The 19,619-nt window shown below is 37.9% G+C and overlaps 1 protein-coding gene and 1 non-coding gene across 5 annotated transcripts in view; one reads left to right on the top strand and one right to left on the bottom strand.

Moving 5' to 3' along the window:
• Positions 1 to 19,619, bottom strand: part of CUL4B (cullin 4B) — a 38,837-nt gene that overhangs the window by 7,643 nt on the left and 11,575 nt on the right. For 2 of the 4 annotated variants that reach the window (XM_010341707.3, XM_074392138.1), the window contains 16 exons: positions 16,939 to 17,042; positions 16,347 to 16,416; positions 15,436 to 15,509; positions 14,173 to 14,335; positions 13,808 to 13,897; positions 13,425 to 13,507; positions 12,678 to 12,745; positions 11,340 to 11,458; positions 10,059 to 10,251; positions 8,661 to 8,765; positions 8,053 to 8,163; positions 7,511 to 7,596; positions 6,307 to 6,414; positions 5,212 to 5,325; positions 4,193 to 4,298; positions 2,083 to 2,255 (listed from right to left, as the gene is read on the bottom strand). In XM_010341707.3, coding sequence (XP_010340009.2) covers positions 2,083 to 2,255; positions 4,193 to 4,298; positions 5,212 to 5,325; positions 6,307 to 6,414; positions 7,511 to 7,596; positions 8,053 to 8,163; positions 8,661 to 8,765; positions 10,059 to 10,251; positions 11,340 to 11,458; positions 12,678 to 12,745; positions 13,425 to 13,507; positions 13,808 to 13,897; positions 14,173 to 14,335; positions 15,436 to 15,509; positions 16,347 to 16,416; positions 16,939 to 17,042 — 1,767 coding nt within the window. Of the gene's footprint in view, positions 1 to 2,082; positions 2,256 to 4,192; positions 4,299 to 5,211; positions 5,326 to 6,306; positions 6,415 to 7,504; positions 7,597 to 8,052; positions 8,164 to 8,660; positions 8,766 to 10,058; positions 10,252 to 11,339; positions 11,459 to 12,677; positions 12,746 to 13,424; positions 13,508 to 13,807; positions 13,898 to 14,172; positions 14,336 to 15,435; positions 15,510 to 16,346; positions 16,417 to 16,938; positions 17,043 to 19,619 lie in introns of all 4 variants that reach the window. The other 2 variants (XM_010341706.2, XM_010341708.2) reach the window with 1 other exon arrangement.
• On the top strand, positions 14,010 to 14,113 carry LOC120361964 (small nucleolar RNA U13). The gene has a single exon (XR_005577987.1). It is a non-coding gene; the product is annotated as a small nucleolar RNA U13 (small nucleolar RNA).

The raw sequence follows: 19,619 nt of genomic DNA, 5'->3' as shown, positions 1-19,619 counted from the left end.
GACATCATACTAACTGGCTAAGCAAACGAGTTAAGAGTCAAACTCTTTGAAAATTAATTTTTATTTTCTAATATATAAATCAGACATGCATGCCATTCATGCTTACAATCCTTTAAGACTTACAGAAATGTAGGCATTTAGGAGTTGGTTTACCAATCTTGATGCTAAAGTAAAAATATTCTTCTTTAGCAACTAAACCAAAAAACCCGTTTGGGCTTTTTGCAACAGTTTCTCCCTGGTACGGCATAAATGTTCTAAAAGGACATGGTAATCCTTTAAGGAAATATCCTGTCTTTGATGTGTATGTGGAAAAGACAGGAACTTGTCTGAAGATACTGGTTGCTGTCCTACATTAAAACTTTTTTTTCGGCCAGGCATGATGGCTCACACCTGTAATCTCAGCACCCTGGGAGGCCGAGGCGGGTGGATCATGAGGTCAGGAGTTTGAGACCAGCCTGGCCAATATGGTGAAACCCCATCTCTACTAAAAATACAAAAATTAGTCAGGCATGGTGGCACATGCCTGTAGTCCCAGCTGCTTGGGAGGCTGAGGCAGGAGAATCGCTTGAACCTGGGAGGCAGAGGCTGCACTGAGCCAAGATCGTGCCACTGCACTCCAGCCTGGGTGACAGAGTGACACTCCATCTCAAAAGAAAAAATAAAACGTTTCGCCGGGCACGGTGGCTCAAGCCTGTAATCCCAGCACTTTGGGAGGCCGAGGCAGGTGGATCACGAGGTCGAGAGTTCAAGACCATCCTGGTCGACATGGTGAAACCCCGTCTCTACTAAAAATACAAATAATCAGCTGGGCATGGTGGCGTGTGCCTGTAATCCCAGCTACTCAGGAGGCTGAGGCAGGAGAATTGCCTGAACCCAGGAGGCGGAGGTTGCGGTGAGCCAAGATCGCGCCATTGCACTCCAGCCTGGGTAACAAGAGCAAAACTCCGTCTCAAAAAAAAAAAAAAAAGAAAAAAGAAAACGTTTTTTCAAATATTGCATTAAACCTTACTGGAACTAAAACCATCAGTTGCAGAATGCTATAGCTAGTTTCATTAATAGAAGTATCTTACAAATTCAAATGGCAAAAACAAGTGAAATATTCACCTTCATGTTTTTTTTTTTTTTTTTTTTTTTAATTTTATTTAGACAGAGTCTCACTCTGTCACCCAGGCTGCAGTGCAGTGGTGTGATCTCAGCTCACTGCAACCTCCATACCCCAGGTTCAAGTGATTCTCATGCCTTAGCCTCCCCAGTAGCTGGGATTACAGGCACGCACCACCATGCCCAACTAATTTTCCTATTTTTAGTAGAGACGGGGTTTTGCCATGTTGGGCAGGCTGGTCTCAAACTCCTGACCTCGGGTGAACTGACTGCCTCGGCTTCCCAAGGGGCTGGGATTACAGGTGTGAACCACCGCGCCTGGCCCACCTTCACTGTTAATCAAAGAAATAGTGAATAAAGAATTCAGATTTTTCACCAAGCAAGTTGGAAAAAGAAAATATAATCTTTAGCGCTGGTGGATATAGTAAAACAGTTTCTCATATGCTGCTGGACAGAGCATAAACTGGTCCAGCCATTCTGGAACACGATATGACATTAAATACTAAGACTCCTAAAATGTTCACACCCTTAACCCAAAAAAATCTACTTCCTCAAATTTATCATCTATCAAAGAGATTAAGATTTAAGTTCAAACAGGTTTCTTGCAATTTTATTTATAATACTAAAAAGTAATGAATTTAATTGCCCCAAAATCAACAGTAGTTGAATAAATTATAAGAGCCATGTAAAAGTATTACACAGCCATTTGCCATTTTTTGAAACTATTTAATGTCATGGAAAAATTCTAAAGATTGAATATTAAATAAACACGGTAGGATATAAACCATGTTGAATATCAACCCAATCCTGTACCACCACTCCCCCAAAAACCCAAAATTAAATGCAGAAATATATTTAGCTCAACATAGGCACAGAAAATGTTAATGGTATTGGTAGTATTACAGGTATAAAATCTTTATATATTTCGATTAACATGTATAATTCCAGTGTGGTAGGACTAGGAGAAAGTGAAAGAAATACCGTTTCTTTCATCTGGATTTGATTAATCTTTATCCTGAAAAGTTTGTGTTTGAAATCATCATTACAAATGAACTTGTCACCATCTTCGATATCTTTGCCCTTTGGATTTTTCGCCAGAACTCTAGCTTTGCCACAGGCTAAAGACTGCAGTGTTCTCCTTAACTCTCCATCCTCTGAAGAAGAAACAGAGGTATAGTTATTTGTTACTAGCATGAACAACTACTACATTCTATCTCAATCAAGCTTCCACTCCATCCTCCTATTAAAACTGTTTCATTTTTTTCCCCAAGGTTGTCATCAACTTTTCTTCGTTCTATCCAATCGCTTTTTTCCTAGTCCTCTTCTTTAAAAAAAAAAAAAAAAAATAGAGATGGAGTTTCACCACGTTGCCCAGGCTGGTCTCGAACTCCTGAGCTCAAGTGATCCACCTACCTTGGCCTCCCAAAGTGCTGGGATTACAGGCGTGAGCCACCCTGCCTGGCCCCTAGTCCTCTTCTAAAGGTGTCGATTATCATACCATGTGGGCAACTACCAAATCTTCCAAAATGACATTTCACTTCTCTCTTAAATTGCCCGCACGCTTAAGGGGCAATTCCACCTCTCTGTTTTACTACCAACTGTAGTTATATCCAAATTTCGATTCATCATGTTCCCCATAAAACTGTGTCCTCTTTCCAATTGTCAGTGGCGATACTACTAACCTTCTTAGTTGGGAAACCCTGAAATCATCTTTTAACTTTTCCTTCTTCTTCATCCTCAACATAATAGCTAGCCACTGCTTCCACAGAGACATGTTTTCTCCATTCTCATGGCCTCATTCTAGTCTAAGTCCTTTCCACTTTATGCCTCAATTATCCCAATAGCATCTAAACTGGAATCCCTTCATTTTTCCAGCTGTCCTATACATTGATTTCAGTAAGTTGTCCAAATAGTTACTTCCACCATGCCACACAGTTGAGACACTACAATGTAAGTTTCATTTGCTAGATTTATCAGGTTCTCCACAATCAGTACCTACTCATCTTACTTAATTTTGTAACTCACTACTCTCTGTTACAATTAAACTCTTCATGATTCTTATGATTCTATGCCACAATTAAGCTCTTCATGAGCCTATACTGTGCCCATTCCTACCTCCAAATCTTGTCTCAAAATTTATTTCCCCTTGCTGTATATGCCTTCTCCCTGACCAAAACTTGAAGGCCCAGCTCAAATCCCACTTTCTTCATGACAGCTTTCCCAATTGTGCCAATCCACAGAGATCTCTTGCTTTGTCGAACTCTTAACACACTTGTAGTCAGCATTACAAGCCAGTACCTATTGGTTTTGACATATTTCTAGTGTCATTTCCCCCTTTCCCTATGGTTATATTAAGAGTTTTGGGCCAGGCACGGTGGCTCACGCCTGTAATTCCAGCACTTTGGGAGGCCGAGGTGGGTGGATTACCTGAGGTCAGGAGTTCAAGACCAGCCTGGTCAACATGGCAAAACCCCGTCCCTACTAAATATATAAAAAAAATTAGCTGGGCATGGTGGTGAGGACCTGTAATCCCAGCTACTAGGGAGGCTGAGGCAGAAGAATTGCTTGAACCCAGGAGGTGGAGGTTGCAGTAAGCCAAGATGACACCACTGCACTCCAGCCTGGGTGACAGAGCAAGATTCCATCTGGGTTGGTGGGGGGGGGAGTTCTGGCTGGGTGCAGGGGCTCATGCCTGTAATTGCAGTACTTAGGGAAGCTGATGCAGGAAGATCCTTTGAGCCCAGAAGCTCGAGAACCAGGCTGAGCAAAATGGTGAAACCCTGTCTCTACAAAACAATTTTAAAAATTAGCCAGGCATGGCGGCACACACTTGTAGTCCCAGCTGCTTGGGAGGCTAAAGCAGGAGAATCCCTTGAGCCCGAGCCATGATTATACCAGTGGACTCCAACCTGGGTGACAGAGTGGGACTCTATCTCAAAAAAAAAAAAAAAAAAAAAAAAAAAAAAAAGCCCTCAAAAGAGTTACGTTGCAAGGGATTACTCCTATAAATGTATCTCCCAGGCCTCTTAACATAGTGGTGTGCACATAGTGAACACTTAAATGTTTGCTAATCAACTGATTCAACACAAACCTATTCCAGTTGCCTGCTTGATCTCTTCTAAACTGAACTCCTCTCCCTCATTAAACATTAGCAGCACCAGTGTTTGAAAAAGAGAGACCTGGAGTTCTTTTTTACCCTGTTGGAGAAATAAAGGTATTTAGCCATCACTTTTTAAAAAACACATGAAAAATTAATCAAATCATCTCTTATAGGAAAAGCATTTTTGAATTAGTGGATTCAGAAACATGATTAGCCTTATCCAGTAAAGCCAGTTGAGGTGGTAATAACAGTATTTCAGTGTGGGGTTCTAGGTGTGACCCTACCTAAAATAGGGGGAAGGATTAGCTAACTTTTTAACAGGCCTTTTTAAAGCCTTATAATTAAAACAGAATAAAGTAATGAAAATTAATCAGCCTTATGTGTCATTCTAGATATTCATCACAAGCAGTAAGAAATCACTATTTCAAATGTAGTTTTGATTTGTTTGACTCAGATTAGTCATGAAAAGCTGAAGTTTTTTGAGATTAGATATGCGCATTGTTCGCCTTAACTCCCACTCTATTCATAGCTCCCAGCAACAAGATTTCTGTCAAGCAGTGGCAGTGTTAGGCCCGGTGTAATCACTCATGCCTGTACTCCCAGCACTTTAGGAAGCAGGAGGATAGTTGGAGCCCACGAGTTTGAGGTTACAGTGAACTATGATTGTGCCACCATACTCCTGCCTGGGTGACACAGTAGGACCCTGTCTCTAAAAATAAACAAATAAATCAAAATAGGAAATGGCAGTGTGAAGTTTTCATCCACAGGTGAATAAAGGGTAGGGGGAAGTTCAATGCATTTTGTTTTGCAGAAGGGCCAAATCAATTGTGGAAATACCACACACCTAAAACTACTTAAAAATACATAAAAGCTGTGACAAGGTGTCACTGTTGTCATACAGATATCTAGGATACATTTATAAAACAATAGCTTAAACCTTCAGGTAAGAAGGATGACCTAAATATTAAAGATAAAGCTGAAAACGAAAAGTTTTGGCAACATCTACTTACCTCTTTAAATTCTGCTTTTAGCACACAGTGTCCTAGGGTTGACTGCCACTGAAGTTTCCTGCCACTATGTTTGCCTAGGTAAAATGTCTTGAAAATCTCCTGAAGTTTTACCATCTAAATAAAATAAATAAAATAAGGCTTTATTTAAGCTCTGTATCCAATACCACATTTACCACTTTTTATACTTACATCATGTGACATATTTCTGGAAATTTTTAAGACTATATCCAGTAGTTCCACCAATTACTTCAATGAAAAATAATGATCTCCCAACCACCAAATCAAATGGGATTTATTAGGATTTATACCCTTTGCTCTCTGTACCGTTTAATCATCCCCTTTTGAAACATTCACCTGCAGCAGATTTTGTGCCTCTGCACTATGCTGGTTCCTTTATCTGACTGTTGCTTCTGCATTGGTTTCCTTCACAGGTTCCTCTTTCTACCATCTGCCAAATGTGAGCCTTTTTTAAAATTCTGCCTCTGCCATTTTTTCTTCCTCTTTGAGAGAGATGTACTCCCTGGCTTTCATAATCATCTCCATGGAGGATTCTCAGTATCTATCTGTCTAGCTTTAATCCCTTTCATGGGCTTCAGTACTGGGCTAGACAATTTCCTAGGAGTCAGGACAGATTTAATCAAGCACCCATCATTAAGCAATCCCACCCACGGGTGAAATATGCACAAGAATTCTTAATAGCTAGGTAGAATGAGGGATATAATCTGGAAAGATGGAAGAAGAGCCAGGGAAACTGACCCTGCATCCAGAAATTTGGCATTATCAGCTATGTGCTTAACTGGACTTAGAAGTACAAAAGTAAAGTATTAAAGCAGTTGGTATTTGGTGTTGATGTGTTTACTGACATACACTTTTAAAAGTATCTATGCCAGGCCTGGTGGCTCACACCTGTAATCCCAACACTTTAAAAGGTCTAGGCAGGGGAGATAACTTGAGCCCAGGAGTTCAAGACCAGCCTGAGCAATACGAGACCCTGGGTCTCTAATTTTTTCTAAATATCTACTTTTAAATGACAAGCAAAATGGAAGTGCTATGACTTCTATGCCTGTAACTCAGGTTCTGAACAGTAACTCTTACCTCTGGTGGTAAATGAACTTCCATAGGCACATATGTTGGCCAATAGCCCATTGTCAGGATATTCACAGTTAACTCAATATTTCCCGGAACATTCTGATTCTGCATATACTAAAAGAAGATCAACACACACACTGAGATCTTAAAACTGTGTACATTTCCTAGCATAATAACCTAGTTAAGAAGTTCCCTGTTATGAAATTACATGCAAATACTGGCCATCCTTAAAATAAAAGGCAACTATTAAGAGGACTTTAAATGAAGCCTACACAAAATGCACTAGGCAAGTATAGAGGTTAACATTGATACAAAGACATACAAAGATCACATGACCTCATTATAGGCATTATCAACTTAAATAATTTTTCACATAAAGCTGGGCTGTTATAGGATCTCTTGTCCATTATTTTCCCCCAATAACACCTGCAGTCCCCACCTTTAAATACCCCTATGTGGCTTAAACACCTTGCAGCAACCCCTGTTCTTCACCCCACCAGCCAGCCCAAGTCTCCAGTTTTTCGCTTGCTCCACTGCCTGTCTGCAGGGAGAGACCTGGAGTAGGGAAGGAAGAAGAGGGGAAAAGGGCAAAGCAGATAAGCCCTATTCTGTAGCTACTATAGGATCTATGATCTTACTGGCCCTGATTTTTTTCTTAATTCTTTCACTTCCACTTCCCAACTTAGCAACATTGTGGGGTACAGAAGTCCCTATTAAAACCCCAAAAGAGGAAAATTTAATTGCCATCACTATCACCTATGTTCTTCAATATTTCAAAACTACTTTACCTACATCTTCAAAACTGTGGATCTAGCTTTCTATTCCCAATGTCCCCAAAGATTTATACAGCTACATTATCACTTCTCTCCCCATTGCAAGCTCTGAACATGCAAATCACCAAAGGGTAAGATGCTGGGGAAAGCCCTGTTCCCACTATCTACCTATAGCTCTTCTTATACTGACCTCAGTTCAACTCATTTTATTTTTATTTTTGTGTTATTCTGGGTGTTTGTTAAAAATAAATCCTAAAGTAGGTCAAATATACTTGTATTTCATCGATGATTTCTTTTCTGTGAATATCACCTCAGTTGCCATGAAGTAATTACAACAAACATGTTTCTATTTATCCTCTTCTGTAGAAATCACAGCGAGCAGATAACTAAATATAACGAAGTTTGAGGAATTAAGTAAGAGTTTAACTCACTTTTACCTGTTTGAACTGAATCATGATGTCTTTAGAAAGTTCCATGTCTTTAAACATTCCTTCAAGTTTGCTGGTGAAAGCAGCTCCACATTCTATTAAAGGTGTTTGTACATGTATAATATTTTAAAGTAGTAAAAACAAAAGAGGTTTAAAATGGGAAACGTGAAATACAAAACTTATTTTAGTATGAAGTATGATCTGTAACTATTCATAAGAATAAAAAGAAATCCTTACCCCAAAGTGTATGCCCCATTAATTCAGAGTCAAACTCTTTAATCCTGTAGTAACCTTATCTACTATTTAGATATAAAATAAATGGGAAATTTTTATACAAATAATAAAACCAAGAACAAGGTTTTGTCTTCAAAAACGCAACAGCTCTGGATATATATACAGTAAGTTGGAAACCTCAGGAGCTTGCTCAATTTATGTTTCCATCATATATACATAGATATGATTGACAGAAGAGGAAACTGATTGAAAGAGTAAAAAGATAACATTCTCCTTCAAAAATCAAAGAAAAGGAATGGGAAGAATGAGAAACCTACCATGTTTAAGTTTGGACAGCATTGATTTTTCAGCATCTACAGATGCACTCTTCCCAACCAACAGGCGCTTGGCTAAATCTTTCTTATAGAAGGCCTCAAAAACATCCTTGCCTATGTAAAAAACATGCAAAATTTATAATATTCCAATAAAAAGTTCTGACAAAACTGCTTCAAAGTACTTTAATAAATCACACCATTATTCCAAGTTATTTTAGTTTACACATTTTATCTAAGTTTGTTAAATGCAAGCAACAGTAGAGATTCATTTTTGTGCCAGACATTTCAAAGTTTTTATTGTGAAACTTTTTTCATTTAACTGTCTTTACTGCATTAACTTTTCTTCAGAAAACCTTTTGTGGACTGGTAGCTTTGGTGCAAATATTGGAGAGATTAAACCACGTAGCAAAAACTAAGGTACTTCATACTAGAAGAGTCAAAGCATAGGATGATTAGGTAACATTCCTCAAGTCCCCCCCCCCAATGAATTAAAAACAATTTTAAATCTGTAATTCCCAAATAAATATTCCCTCCAGGTTGCATATACTTGCTAGCTTCTCTGTTGAGTGCTATTTTAAAAGAAAAATATTAAAACATTAGTAAATACTTACCATAGATAAATCTAAATATGATCATAATTTTATCCAACATTTTCTCAAGTTCTTCATCTGTAGCTTCTTTGTTGCCTGCACGAAGCTTTGAATCTACATACTTAGCTAAAATGGGGAAGAAGTTTGTTGTTTAATAACCAGGGGAATACATGAAATACTGGGCACTATACCCAAAGAAGAGTATGATACACTGAGTTTTTCAATACTTCAGAAATTTATATGCACTTTTTTTTTTTTTTTTTTTTTTTGAGACGGAGTTTCGCTCTTGTTACCCAGGCTGGAGTGCAATGGCGCGATCTCGGCTCACCGCAACCTCCGCCTCCTGGGCTCAGGCAATTCTCCTGCCTCAGCCTCCTAAGTAGCTGGGATTACAGGCACACGCCACCATGCCCAGGTAATTTTTTGCACCTTTAGTAGAGACGGGGTTTCACCATGTTGACCAGGATGGTCTCGATCTCTCGACCTCGTGATCCACCCGCCTCGGCCTCCCAAAGTGCTGGGATTACAGGCTTGAGCCACCGCGCCCGGCTATATGCACTTTTTAAAGTCTCCAAAGTCAGGGAGATCAAATGACTTGTTCAATGCCATACAGTTAATATCAGGGCCTGAACACAAACCCAAGTGTGCTGACTCCAGATCAAATGTACTTTCTACTATTCTGATGTTTATGGATTTCCTGTGGGGGAGGCCTCATGTAGCCCTATGAAGGCATAATCAAAGCCACTGAAAGACATGGGACATCTTCTGGAGTGTCTATTTTACAGGGATAATAAGCAATCTTAAACATTACTTTTCTATTAAAATAAACCAGACACATCACAGAGTAGAAGGTAAAATTTGCTACATGTTAAGGATAAATAATAGATAGGCTGCAACAAAATTTCATCCTTTTGGCAGAGGACCTTAGACCTTCTCAGGTTACCTCCTCCTCTGACACTAAGGGTACCTGGGTGGAAAAACTTGAGAAGCACTGTAGTATATATGACATCTTTACATTAAATGGACCCAGGTTATTAGGTTTATTTTTGCCCTGGACTTTTTCCTTTTTCACTGACAACTGTAATTTCATGCCGCCCCTTCTTAACAGTTTGAAATAATACCCTGCTGCATTTCTAAATCACTTTAGGCTTGGAAAACAGGTAAGCTTATTATCAATAAAGGTAAATAGGGCCCAGCATACTGTCTTACAAAGAAGCACATTATGTTTGACATGTAGACTTTCATTCAGTATTTACATCTACATTTTTAGAAACACTTTTCAAACTTAATATACCGGCTAAGCAACCTCAAACAAATGAGGAATTAGTAATACTACAACCTTGTAAAAATTTCAGACTGATTAAGATTTTGACTGAAAGAACATCATTAAACAACTGGAAAAAGGACTGGAAAACATACCTATAAGTTCAGCCGGTTTATTTGGTCTTTTGTTAATAAATGTTTCGAATGCTTCTTTCATGGCATTGATAAATTTCTCATTCTTCAGAAAGCAGATATCAATTATATGGTCAACCTTATCTTTAAAATCCAGCAATTCTTGAACCATGGTTTTATCTTTTTCAGGATTAATTACAATAGTGCTGCCAAATGCCTAAAACAAAAAATTCCCACTTTTTACTGAATTGTCTACAATGAAATTGTAAATGATATCTACAATGAAAACAATCCCCAAATCATATTTTAAGTGGCACATATATTTAAAGATTTAAAAAAAGTAAAATAAAGCTATTTTTAAGATGGAATCTTGCTATGTTGCCCAGACTAGTCTCAAACTCCTGGGCTCAAAGGATCCTCCTGCCTCAGCCTCCCAAGTAGCTGGGGTTACAGGCATGCACCACGCCACCTGGCAAAATAAAGCTGTTTGTGAAATGAGGAAAAAAAATATAAAGTACTAAAATATCCAGACTGATAACCACTCGCCTATAATCACAAAAATAATAAGGAATGATCACAGGGCATATGATATCGTAACAGGGTATTATTAAAAGCCTCTGGGATCTTTTCCTTATTTTTAAAGAAGTCAGCTTTCAATTTCCTTAAAATGGCAATCTGGCTTTAGTGTAAGATTGAAGAAAGAAAAGAAATTTGGGGTTCAAAGTCTTCTTTCTTTTCTACACTCACTGCTTTAAGTGCTAGAGATAGAAATCATGTCAAACATCAATCAGGTTTTATAGCTGATATGCCACACAGCTACCATTCTCAGGTTAACTGTTCTTAAAAGTCCTATTACTTTTCAAAACAAATTTAAAATTCCCTTAAAAAAACTGGATCAAGGCCAGGTGCGGTGGCTCATGCCTGTAATCCCAGCACTTTGGGAGGCCGAGGTGGGTGGATCACTTAGGTCAGGAGTTCTAGACCAGCCTGAGCGACATAGTGAAACCCTGTCTCTACTAAAAATACAAAACTAGCCAGGCATGGTGATGTATGCCTGTAATTCCAGCTACTTGGGAGGCCGAGGCAAGAGAATTGCTTGAACACGGGAGGCGGAGGTTGTAGTGTGCCAAGATTGTGCCACTGCACTTGAGCCTGGGTGACAAGAATGAAACTCTCGGTCTCAAAAAAAAAAAAAAAAAAAAAAGAGGAAAAAAAATTGGATCAAACAAGAAATGCTTGCCAATATGCGTTCTTAATGTGTAGATAAGCCATAAGAGAGAAAAATCACAGGTAAATTGTTAATACCTTGATGTATTCAATCCACTGCTGCAATAGAACCTGAACTCCACCTCGAACTCTACTGAAGAGCTGATACAGGAGGGACAAATCTTGAATTCGGTTTTCATCAAGGAGATTATTTAAACCTGTATTTTAAAACATTTTGGCATTAAAATATAGTGAATAAGATTATCAGACATTTTATTCAAATCTGAGTTGTAATCATTATTGTGATACTGGTTTGAACTAGTCTATATGTGAGTTGTAATGTAAGATTTCCTTTGACTTAAACCCAACCATCTCTCTAGGTAAAAACAAAATACAGTGACTTTAGTCACTACGAAAATAAAAATAGGCCAGGCACAGTGGCTCACACCTGTAATCCCAGCACTTTGAAAGGCCGAGGCAGGAGGATCAATTGAGCCCAGGAGGTTGAGACCAGCCTGGGCAAAATAGTAAGACCTCACCCCCATTTTAATTTAAAAAGTTAAAAATAAATAAATAAATAAATAAATATGGTTAACTGTATAATGGTTTGTGCCATTTAGAATGACAGATTAGATAAACAAGTTTCTAAAAACTGGTTCACATAAATATACATTATAAATACCTCATATATATATATTAGCCATATTATGTACATAGCTACATTTCAGAATATTGGAAACGGCCTGTGATATGTCAAAAGCCATGCATAAATAGGTCAAATTTAAATGAGACTCTAATAAACATTTGATTTTCAGGATGAAATAACAGTATAACTGCATTAAATTTCTAAATACGTACATTTATAAACAAAAGAAAATATTGTTGGAGAGAAAGGTAAGCCTTTTACCTATTTGTGGCATTCTCAAAGTAAAATGCAGGGTATAGTCTAAGATCATTTTGGATTAGAAGTGCTTGGTTTTACATGCCATGAACAACAACAGAAAACACTCACCACTTTAGTATAAGATGGAATACCTTTCCTTACTGAAAGCTTACAAATTAAGTCAAGAATTTCCCACTTTTTGTCTTTTCTTTTGTTTAACCAGAAGAGAGTCTCACTATGTTGCCCAGGCTGATCTTGAATTCCTGGGCTGAAGCAATCCTCCTGCCTCAGCCACCCAAATAGCTGATACTACAGGCACGTATCAACCACTGTTTCTTTATTGGTATTGGTGGATCCCTTTCTTCTAGTTCCTGTATCTTTCAGATAAGAAAATTGGCACCTCCAGGAAGTTTACTGTGATTAATAAGGATTATGTCCATCCTCAGAAATCCAGCCACATGCTATCAAACTTTTAAAAGGGCAACACCTTTAAAAATTCTCTACTATTTTGCCACTACCATTTAAAAAGTAATCTTTTACAAATTGCCAATTACCTTTCTGAAGAATTGCTGTTAAGTGTTCCCCTAGGAGTTGTTTTTCTACAGTAGCAATTAATGACTTCCTGCGAGGAAAAAAAAAAGTTTAGCATTATTGATGTTTGACTTCCAGAAAATGTTAAGCCTCTCTTGAGGGAAAAAAAAAAATCAAATAGCTCACTGTGTGCTAATTTCAAGATTCCTATCCTATGTATACATTTATTGGCGCTTAAGAGTTACTACTATACCTTATACCTAAAAGAAGAAAACACAAAGGAATTGTTGGGAAACATTTTTTAAAATGCCTATTTTAGAATTAGGTTTATATCATGAAATAAGTATCTCCATGATCTTGCTGTAGTTGGCTTTTTCCAAGTTTTGCTACTTTTATCAGGAAGGTAAAGAAATACTATTTACAGAAGCCCCTCGACTGACAATACTTAGGAAAGCACAGAAATAGGGGAATCCACTGAATTTTAATTGGCCTGAAGAGTTTAATGATCACATCAATCTCTAATATTATTTCTAAATTACATTCTACACACACACACACACACACACACACACACACACACACACCCCTAATAATTGAATCCTTGATGAAAACTAATTAACTAGGGAAAGAATAACTTGAAGCTTGCATTATGAAAACAACTGTTAACATTTCAAATCACAACTGAAAACAGTTAATTTTTAGGATGCCTTAAGTGCTACAAGTGATTTAACGACAGTTTAAGACAATTACATTAAGCATGCAATACTTACTGAGTGGTCTGATCTAAGTAAGTAATAAGTCTGTCTGCTTCTTCTTCTAGACGTTTGTTAACGTGATGAAGATATTCAGGAACCTACAAAGATAGTTTTTTATATTATTGTTTTCCTCCCCATAAATCACTCAGAAAATGTCAAGTCCAAAAGATCCTGGGAGCAGCCCTGTCAAATGTGACAGGGTAGAATCATATGTAAAATTATAGGTAGAGTTTATGATCCAGAATTCTGGCCTTTAAGAAGAGAGAAAAGAAAGGAGCACCTAAGTGAGAGAAGAGCATCACAATGTTGGGAAGATAAATGCAAAGGGAAGTTTATATTCTACAAAGTAAGGTCTATTGTGAGAGACAGTGAATTTATTAGTCATGATTTTTAAATACCTCTCTTTCTTGCATTAATTTTTGGCCTTCAGCTGCATAGAGCCGGTTAGTTTCTTCCAAAAATCGTTGTTCAAAAGAATCTTGATAAATCTGGGAGGGAGAACAAAATGAAGGATATGATTTACCTAGTAAATATTTACTAAACGTCCTCTGTGTCTATGTAAACAGCATTATGGATTTGGTTTTTAAACATCAAACTAGGATCCTTTTGAAGTTTAGAAGCATGCTGATTGAGGTTTTATGCTCATGTTTGAGATGTGCTTCCTTCAAACCTTGTTATGACATCAACACATTACCTGTCTGATATGGGGGGGAAAAAACTTGGAATAGCAATCAACTCTGTATATGTGTAGTGGTTAACTTACTTGCAAATCAGACAGCATGCTTAAAAGGCTTCGGAGTAAACTCCTATCAATTGCTTCACCATTCCTTTCCCTCTCAATCAAGAGAAGGATGCCATCAATTGTCTTATTCTGGACTTTCTGATCACTTATAATATGAGCCCTAAATAACTCCAGTCCCATGTCCCTAAAATAAAAAACACATATAATCTAAATTACTTGACAATACCACTTCTGAAGAGGTTTGCTTAACTTCTTACCACATGTTCCCATGTTAATTATACCCCCAGGCTTTGAAGCACCAATTGTAAAAGAATAAACTCCACACATTTAATTTTGAATAACATTATTAGATTAAAGCATACAGGAAACTCATTTTGTGTTTAATGAGAACTGAAGCTAAATTCCTATTTTCCTCCATAACTAAATTTTGTTGTATTACTTCTTTTTGTGGATTTCTTTCTTGCTCAAATCAAGAGACAAAATTAGTTCAAAGACATAGAACAGTTTTCACTGTACTGGCATTGAAAGCTTATTTGGTTATTTATCAATTGGTTTCAATACTCAAGAAGCAGGGAATTCTGTCATTGCTGTAAGCAGATGATAGGTACATGATAGGGGGAAGAGTTCATGATACTATTCTATTTTCGTGTATACATGGACTTTTCCATAATGTTAAATGAGTGAACTCTTTTTTTTTTTTGAGACGGAGTTTCACTCTTGTTACCCAGGCTGGAGTGCAATGGCGCGATCTCGGCTCACTGCAACCTCCGCCTCCTGGGTTCAGGCAATTCTCCTGTCTCAACCTCCTGAGTAGCTGGGATTACAGGCACGTGCCACCATGCCCAGCTAATGTTTTGTATTTTTCGTAGAGACGGGGTTTCACCATGTTGACCAGGATGGTCTCAATCTCTTGACCTCATGATCCACCCGCCTCGGCCTCCCAAAGTGCTGGGATTACAGGCTTGAGCCACCACGCCCGGCCGGCATGAGTGAACTCTTGATGATCAGCAGCAAACTGAATCACAATCATAGACATTCCAGAGCAAACTTTGGTCCCCTTAACAAAAAACTTCTTCATAAATATATGCCCAGGGAATGTTAGCTATCTTCAATATTAGCAAAGACAACATATTATTAGGAAGATAAAACTGCTACAAAGGAAAGTCTAGAAGCCAAATATGAATTTTTAGAATATTCACAGTATTGCTTATACTCTTTCATTAGTGTAATTAAGATCTGAGTATGATTTGGAACAATCTTTTCATGTTTTACTGGAATCCTTACCAAATGGAGGGTAGCATTGAATTCTGAAGAACATAAGTTCTATCCAGAAACAAAAAAATGCTCCTGATCATGATCTGCCAATGGAAAAAAAAAAGAAATCAAAACAATTTTTATATGTTGTGAAGCTGAAATATTTGCTTTCAGTAAGAATAAACTGAAGGGTTTGTCTGTATATATATTAGATTACTAGGATCTAATATGCAGATAAACACACCTATCTGAGAATATGCCCATATCATTTTTATTATTTGACTGTCTTAATCCTTGTTGTGTTTTCGAGAAAGGAAGGCACTTACAATGACCCTCCACCTGACTTATTACCTGAGAAATAATTGAAAAACAACAGGGATTCAAGGGGACACTCATATAATTCTTCCTTAGCCACAGTGCTAGGCAATGAAGCTGCCTTACAATGTAACACGTGAGGTTTTTAGTTTTTGGTTGGGGGTGGGGAGGACAGATTTTAAGATTTTGATCTGTAGAATAAGGTATAAACTAATACCAGGTTAAGGAAAATGGAAAAAGTTGTCATCTGAATAAACTAAAATAAGGACCATCAGGCACCTTCACAGGTAATCAAGTAGTGAACAGGAAAACCATCAAGAGAGAAAAAAAAATAAGAGTGACAGACAAAATGTAGCTTTTTAATGAATGAGATAAATACATTTTTGGTAAGTGTGACAAAAATAAAAATGAACCTAAGGTGCGAGTCATTCTGAAATGCAAGTTTACCTGTAACCTGTAGTTTTAAAATAGAAAACTCAATCAAAACTAGTTTCCAATATAGAAAAGGCATAGACATTGAAGCAATCTCCCTACTGCTAAGTTTTAAAAATTAACACTCCTGCATTTAAATGTTTTTAACTATTAATACAGTGTTTGGCTGAAATATAATACCTTTTCTAGCTTACCATTTGTCTGCAATGGTTTTGCCAGCATCTATCAATCTTCTTTAGAAAAAGAACACTATCCAATGAATCCCTGAAACATACGTTAAGGATATTTTACAGCATTTAGTACAAGTAATATGTGCCATGTGACAGACAGCACATTACTCTTAAATGTGAATACCTTGTATACTAAACGAAACCAAATGGCACTTTATTATGGACCAAAGTGCTATTTCTTTATTTGTAAAAGAAAAAAAAAGTGGATTATACTAAAAAACACCTTTAAAAACAAGTCTTAGACATAATTGAACCTCATGTTTTCAGTTTATGATTTCCCTTAGATTATTTTCCCTCAAGTAGAAATCTATTAGGGCAAAAAGGTAAAGACATAAGGACATCATATTTGCATGAATACCACATGTAGTTCTGGACACGAATTAAGGCTGAAAAGTCAACATGTATTTTTTCTTTCTCAAAAAACACAAGGCACAAAAAATATCAAACCTACAAAACACAGGCATTCTACTTCAACCTGGGTTAAATAGTGAGGGGTAGGGACGGAAAAAGGAAGGAAGACAAAACTACTTAAGATTTTTTGTTTTAAAAAGGATATTCTCTGAATTGATGAATCTGTGCTTTGATGTGATCTTCACAGATCTGTCTCAGCTGTTTGTACAAGTTTGCAGAAATCTTGTAAGAACAGAGATTTTCTACAGCCTGCAAATTAAACACATACTTTCTTGATGAGAGGATGAAGGATTTCTCAACTATTTACATCAGATTCTCATTAATTTGATATTTCTATTACATCAGCTTATTAAAAAAGGGTTATTCATCCACTTAAGACACAAGGTAAAACAAAATATATCAATGTGAGTGGCAAACTTTTTCATAACCAATATACTGTATCAAAAAAGAACAAATTACAGGTTGAACATCTCTAATCCAAAAATCTGAAATCCAAAATGCTCAAAAACCTGAAACCTTTTGAATGCCAACACGATACACAAAGAAAATGCTACTTGGGCTGTGGGCACTGGCTCATGCCTGTAATCCTAATACTTTGGGAGGCCAAGGTGAGAGGACTGCTTGGCTAGGAGTTCAAGAACAGCCTAGGAAACTGTGATGGTTAATATTGAAGGATACAAAGTACTGATCCTGGGTGTGTCTGTGTGGGTGTTGCCAAAACAGATTAACATTTGAGTCAGTGGGCTGGGGAAGGCAGATCCACCCTTAACCTGGTGGGTACAATCTAATAAGCTTCCAGTGAATATAAAGCAGGCAGAAAAACGTGAAAAGGAGAGACAGGCCTAACCTCCCAACCTACATGTTTCTCTTGTGCTGGATGCTTCCTGCCCTCAAACGTTCGACTGCAAGTTCTTCAGTTTTGGGACTCAGACTGGCTCTCTTCAGCTTGCAGACAGCCTATTGTGTGACCATGTGATAGTGTAAGTTAATGCTTAATAAACTCCCCTTATATATACATCTCCTACTAGTTCTGTAGTTCTGTCCTTCTAAGAGAAGCCTAATATAGCAAGAAAACAAGACCCTATCTCTACAAAAAATTAAAAATTAGTTGGGCATAATGGTGTGCACCTGTAGTCCCAGCTATTCAGGAGGCTGAGGCAGGAGGATCACTTGAGCCCAGGAGTTTAAGGTTAGAATGAACCATGATGACGCCACTGCACTCCAGCCCGGGGAAAAAGTGAGACTTTGTCTCAAAAATAAAAAAGCTGTCTTGTCGCTTCAAATGCTAATCATTTTCAGAAGCAGAGCTTCATTTTGGGGTTAAAAAAGAATTTCACCAATTGTTTATTTATCAAATGGGTCAGGCAGTCCTACTACAACTGAATTAAGATTTACTTAAACTTTCTTGGGTTTTCCTGAACAGAACAAAGCAGAAATTACTGCTAACAGTATGATAATAAGTATGATATAATAACAAGAAATTTTCACCAACATTTCAGTTTAAGAATAGTTAAATATAGATTTTAAAATTTGTGCCCAGGCATGGTGGCTCATGACTGTAATCCCAGCACTTGGGAGGCAAAGGTGGGCAGATCACAAGGTCAGGAGTTCAAGACCAGCCTGACCATGGTGAAACCCTGTCTCTACTAAAAATACAAAAATTAGCCGGGTGTGGTGGTGCATGCCTGTAATCCCAGCTACTCAGGAGGCTGAGTCAGGAGAATCGCTTGAACCCAGGAGGCGGAGGTTGCAGTGAGCTGAGATCACGACACTGCACTCTAGCCTGGGTGACAGAGCGAGACTCCGTCTCAAAAAAATAAACAACATTTGTACAACTGAATTGACACCAATTACAAAAGAAATGACTGCATTTTTACTTCATTCTAATAAGTGAATTGGTCTTCTTTTATACTCAGATTCCAGAAGGATGACCTTCAGATTTCACTAAGTTTCTTCTTATGTATATATCAAAGACTTTCAAATTTAAAACAACAGGCATGGGAAGAAAACTCTGATATAATCTACAATTCTAAGTGGTAATCACTTAAATATAATACCAAGATTCCTTTCTAACCACAACAGAAGAAAAATAAATTCCATTAAAATGGACTGTGGGAGGGGTATCCAAGTTGTGTGGGTTAGAGTGGAATTTTATAAACATGTAGTTAGAAGTCACATTCCCAATATGCAGGTCCAGTAAATAAATTAGCAAATGAAAAGAATGCTTGGCTTGGCGTGGTGGCTCACACCTGTAATTCCAACACTCTGGGAGGCAGAGGAGGGCAAACAAGAGGTCAGGAGTTCAAGACCAGACTGGTCAACATAGTCAAACCCCACCTCTACTAAAAATACAAAAATCAGCCGGGTGTGGTGGTATGCACCTGTAACCCCAGCTACTCGGGAGGCTGAGGCAAGAGAATCGTGTGAACCTGGGAGCCAGAAGTTGCAGTGAGCCGAGATCACACCATTATTACATCCCAGCCCGGCAACAGCGCGAAACGCCATTTCAAAAAACGTAAAGAAAAGAAAGCTTAAAGGAAACCTCTTACACCACAAGAGAGAAGTCACCACACCTCAGCAGGAAACAGCAGGCCAATTAGATTGAGCAGCTATGGAGGAATAAGGCTGAGACTCTGCTGGCCTGCCCACTTCTCATATGACCTGGGGCTAGGTCACAAATGCCTAAGGGAATTTACCTTTATTTCATGTGCCTCTCTGTTCACACAGGTCCTCTGTGGACTGGCCCCCTTCCTCCTTTAGTATTCCTCTCATTGTATCTCACCATTCCTTTTGAATGACTCACATTTATATCTCTGCTTAGATTCT

Source organism: Saimiri boliviensis, chromosome X, assembly GCF_048565385.1.
Source record: "Saimiri boliviensis isolate mSaiBol1 chromosome X, mSaiBol1.pri, whole genome shotgun sequence".
Lineage (NCBI taxonomy): Eukaryota > Metazoa > Chordata > Mammalia > Primates > Cebidae > Saimiri > Saimiri boliviensis.
The sequence above is the reverse complement of the archived record's forward strand: the minus strand, read 5'-3'. Positions and strand labels throughout refer to the sequence as shown.